The sequence below is a fragment of the Chiloscyllium plagiosum genome, unplaced genomic scaffold (assembly GCF_037043375.1).
Source record: "Chiloscyllium plagiosum isolate Xiang-an unplaced genomic scaffold, Cpla_swu_hap1 HiC_scaffold_19, whole genome shotgun sequence".
NCBI lineage: Eukaryota > Metazoa > Chordata > Chondrichthyes > Orectolobiformes > Hemiscylliidae > Chiloscyllium > Chiloscyllium plagiosum.
Genome location: NW_028270157.1, coordinates 66,528,988 through 66,533,594, shown reverse-complemented (window position 1 = coordinate 66,533,594; position 4,607 = coordinate 66,528,988). Strand labels below are relative to the sequence as shown.

The 4,607-nt window shown below is 40.0% G+C and overlaps 1 protein-coding gene across 1 annotated transcript; it reads right to left on the bottom strand.

Annotated features, from left to right (window-relative positions):
* Nucleotides 1-367: 367 nt before the first annotated feature.
* On the bottom strand, nt 368-4,072 carry LOC122559477 (transmembrane protein 213-like). Its single transcript, XM_043708967.2, has 3 exons — nt 3,916-4,072; nt 3,735-3,812; nt 368-2,301 (listed from the first exon to the last, which is right to left on the bottom strand). The coding sequence occupies exons 1-3, from the start codon at nt 3,998-4,000 to the stop codon at nt 2,117-2,119; spliced, it is 348 nt and encodes a 115-aa protein (XP_043564902.2). The 5' UTR covers nt 4,001-4,072; the 3' UTR covers nt 368-2,116.
* Nucleotides 4,073-4,607: the final 535 nt, after the last annotated feature.

The following is a 4,607-nucleotide window of genomic DNA, read 5'->3' as shown; positions in this document are numbered from 1 at the left end:
GTTTTTGGTTCAAAAATCCAAATCATTAATGCTAATTCAATTTAAAAAAACCTTGATTCCTATACTGACAGATGTGTGCAGCCATTTAGAAAACTAATCTCATAGTGTTACATTCACGTGACTAATATCATTGTGTAAGCCACTTATGCAAACAGATTCTGGGCAAGACAGTCAAGCTGAGATTCAAAATAAAACTGTGGTCAATGTTTCAATGCTAAACAAAACTTGCAAGATTGGCCAAATTTTGCAGTAAAGCAGATTGTTTTACTAAGCGTTCTGCAGCTCTATTACTGTAAGTCGATACTACTCTTAATGAGGTATCTGAGGTACAACAGGATCGTCTGAATAGTGAAGAAATGTAAACAAGCCCAGTTGAAATGTTTATTTATTTTATTACCAATCGTAAATCACACAAAAATAAAACAAAGAACTGCAAATGTTGGGGATCTGAAGCAAAAACAGGAATTGTTGATGGAACTCAGCATTTGTGGAGAGAAATAGCGTTAACGTTCAAAGTCTGGGAATGGTTCAATCTTCTGGTGAAGAGTCATTGGGATTCGAAATGTTAAATCTAGTTTCTCTCCACAGATGCTACCCGACTTGCTGAGTTCCACCAGCTGCCTTTGTTTTAAATCATGCAGATACAGTAATTGTGGCAGATGAGCAAATGTCACGGACGATAAAAGTTCATTCCCTCCTTTAATCCCATTCCTCTCTGTGCTGTGGGCTTTGTAATGATTGTCCCAGTTTTGGAGGCAGCACAAATGAAAGAAACAGCTGCTGGAAGCATCACAGTAACCCTCACATTTGTTGATTCCTCAAATGAGTGAAGTTGTTTTGCTGTAGGACTATTCGATATACTTCCTCAATAATGATTATTCCAAATGGTATTTTGACTTGTTCTGTATTGAAATTCAAATCAAACATATCAGACATTCTTAAGACAAGGTTTAATATTTTAATGAAATTTCGGATTTAGTATGGCACATAAATAAACTCTTTGTGTGAAAGATATTGGTTTGAAATGAACTGTACAGCAATTCAGGGCTAGACTTGTTCAGAGAGGAACCTGGGTGAAGAATTGGACAATGCAGCTATTGTCAAAATTGGAGGGAGTGGAATGAAAGACAAGGCAAGAGTTTGAATCCCAACTGGGTTCTTCAAAAGCTGAAGATGGCATGGAGAGAAGATTAACAAACATAAGGAATTTGAGAAACAGAGTTGTGATCTTAGCATAATGGAGATGAACAGGAAAGCAAGTAAGCATTCGGGACAGTGATATTCGGGAAGTTTGTGCAGGAGCTAAAAAGCTCGTTTTCCTCTCAGGAACTTAGGAATGCTCTGGCAGCAAAGATCTGATTAAAATAGTTGTGGAAAAGGTTATAACAGAAAGATGGCTGCCCAAAGGAGAAAAGAACTGTCTATCAAATTATCAATTCTCCTTCGTATCCAGTTCAGCAGCATGAAAGAAATATTTACTGCAGTGTTCATAAATATTGACAGGTATTTGATTCTTTGGTTGCTTGTTTCAAAACTTAGAGATAAATGAAGCCCAGTACAATAATCTGATTTCCATTGTTGTGTTATATGTTTAAGAACATGTGGGCGGCACGGTGGCACAGTGGTTAGCACTGCTGCCTCACAGTGCCAGAGACCCGGGTTCAATTCCCGCCTCAGGCGACTGACTGTGCGGAGTTTGCACATTCTCCCCATGTCTGCCTGGGTTTCCTCCGGGTGCTCTGGTTTCCTCCCACAGTCCAAAGATGTGCAGGTCAGGTGAATTGGCCATGCTAAATTGCCCGTAGTGTTAGGTAAGGGGTAGATGTAGGGGTGGGTTACGCTTTGGTGGGGCGGTGTGGACTTGTTGGGCCGAAGGGCCTGTTTCCACACTGTATGTAATCTAATCTAAAAGAGAGTCTTGCTTTGGTTACATGCCATTTCTTTGCTGCAGTGTGCTGACAGGGGTATAATAAACCCAGAGAAAGGCTACAGTCAACAGAGTGCAAACCATACTTGAAACATCGCTCATTCATCCTGAGTTGATCAGAGCTGATTGCCACTCTTTTCCCGCCTTTCACTCCATTCCAGTTTTGCGTTTCATTTCGCTTCCTGTGCCTCAAGATGAAGGGTACTTCTCAGATTCATCAGGCCTGAGTTTATCTACTTTATTTACACAAATAAGGATGAGGGTGAGAAACCAGAGACTCCAACCGACTGCAGCAGCGATCCATCCGTATTCATCCACCCCGTTCTGACAACACAGCCTTGTTGTCGCACAGATGTCCTGACCATTTTGGAAATCTGCGAAGGAGATACAAAAGCTCTTTTTACTCTCAGAAAATATGTCAATAAAATTAAAATTCTAGCAAGCCAGTCCAAACCCTTTATAGGTTTTAATAGAGGCCAACCAGTGTCTGTGACAAATTCAGTCTTTGGGACTTTTAAGGATTTGTAAAGAAGTATCCTAGTTTTACATTTAAATTTATCTTTATCTTTAGCCCCTCATGAAATCTGGTTGCTGAAGGGAGGGGTGAGGTACCAAATGGAGCAGTTAAATTCCTTTACAGCTTGTGGACCAAGAGAAGCGATTGTGCCACATCGGTAAACGCTTAGGCAACTCCCCTTTCCTTCCTGCTTCAGTCCAATTCCACTGCAAACTTTCAAAACTCCCTCTGATATGTCCCATTTCCACCCTCTTCCACCTTGGCTGGTCGGTAATCTGTCCAACTGTCTTGCAATCCGTCTGTTCAAACCCTCACTCCAAGAGGTCAAATACTGAAACATTTTGGAAACAACAAATATACTAAACAATCCTGATCAAAAGCTTTCTTTTGGCAAAAGATTCTGTGAAGTAAACACCACATTGGTATATTTTTATCACATCACCCTTACAAATACACCTCAAATAAGGTTTGAACCACAATGGTTCCTTCATCTGAACGGATATTTGCACCTATGGAGCAGGTGGGAATTGTACCTGGCCCTCCTGCCTCAGAGGCAGGGACAGCACCACTACAACACAAAAACCATGCCTGCTAGTATTATACTGATCAACAGTTGGTCTTTCTAAACATACTAGCAGAAAAGGACCTGATTTATTCAGCATAATGAAATGTTACAAGATTGTTCACAAGACAATTTTAAAACAAAGTATAACACTCGTCATGTTTTGGTGCTCTTTGTTCAAAGATCTGAAGCAAGGTTATACTGGGAATAATTGATAGGAGACTCAAGTGTGTGCAATCAGCTGAACACTGCTCTAGAGAATGATTGCAGGAGGAAGAGTTGCCGTAAAAGATATTCAAACCAATTTATACATGTTATTTCCACCACGCTATCTATTCAAACAGGTAAGCTCTTTCAAATAACAAGAGGATATAAAAAGTACCAAGTACACAGTGTTACAGAAACAGCTAGAAGATTATTTCGCCTTTGATGCAATTTTCATTATTTCAAGGCTAGCAATGATAAATGGGTTGTGTTAACAATTCCAATAACAAATTTAAAATCTGCATTTTTGAATCTTTTTGTGCTCATGTAAGGAAGAGTCATAGTTGTAACTCCAAAAGAGATTTATAATGATTTAGCTGGAGGAGTTGTAAATTCCTTTAAGTTATAAATCTATTTGTGATGAACCAATGACATTGTTGTTCTGCTTAATGTGTTCAAAAATCCTTTCACTCAATATTTTATGTTCAAACTTATGCTGCTCTGCGTCCCTTAGTCATACTCACATTGTTCACACTGGACCAGACTTTGTCTATTGGGCTCTGTTTGTAAGGAGTTATTGTTGAGTGAAGTTTCTCCTTGCTCTGAAAGAAGGAAACAAAGCTCCTGTTTCTTCAAAGTTGATTAAAAGTTGTTGATGAAATGACACTGGAAATTCTTGCAGGGTAACAGAGCCTGAACACTTACCAGCTGCAGCTGAAGCCCAGTGAACACAAAGCAGAATCAGACAAACAGTCCTCGTCATACACCCACTCACAGATCTCAGATTCATGACTTAGAGGAGGCGACAAGTCAGCTTCACTCTTGAGACAATCCTTTATCTTGCCTATGCTCAATAACGTCCCTTTAAAAAACTTCAGAGGGAAAAAAAAACTTGTCGGTGATTTCGCCACACCTCCAATCTGTTAAAACAAGCTTTCCCAACTTTACACTAACTGGGAAAGAGCAATTAATTCAGTCAAGCGAAGCCCTAATGTCGTCAGAGATTGCATAATTGGGGAATAAGTGAAGGCAATTAACATGGAAAATCTCAGTGGATTTCTGGAGTTTTCTCCTTCCTTGTCTCGCTGCATTTCTTTTGTGCCACAGATTGTCTCCATATGCATCTGCATTATTTAAGTTGTCTGTTGTTCAGAAGAAAGAAGAAATTTGCATCTCACAATGTCCCATACCAATTACAGTAAAGTACTTGGGTCAATAATGTACTTTTGATAACACTCACTCCCCCCACCATCACCTCTCAGTGGCAACAGTGTGTACTACCTACAAGACACCGTGCTGCAAATCCGCCTGCTTCCTCCGACAGCACCTTCCAAACCCACAACTTCTACCATCCAGATGGACAAGGGCAGGAAAAAAACAGAGGAACACTACCACCT

Coding starts and splice junctions, on each gene's coding strand:
- LOC122559477 (XM_043708967.2), bottom strand. CDS start 4,000: ATGAATCTGAGATCTGTGAGTGGGTGTATGACGAGGACTGTTTGTCTG. Junction 3,813..3,915: donor CTGGGCTTCAGCTGCAGCTG/GTAAGTGTTCAG, acceptor TCCTTCTTTCAG/AGCAAGGAGAAACTTCACTC. Junction 2,302..3,734: donor TCTGGTCCAGTGTGAACAAT/GTGAGTATGACT, acceptor TCTCCTTCGCAG/ATTTCCAAAATGGTCAGGAC.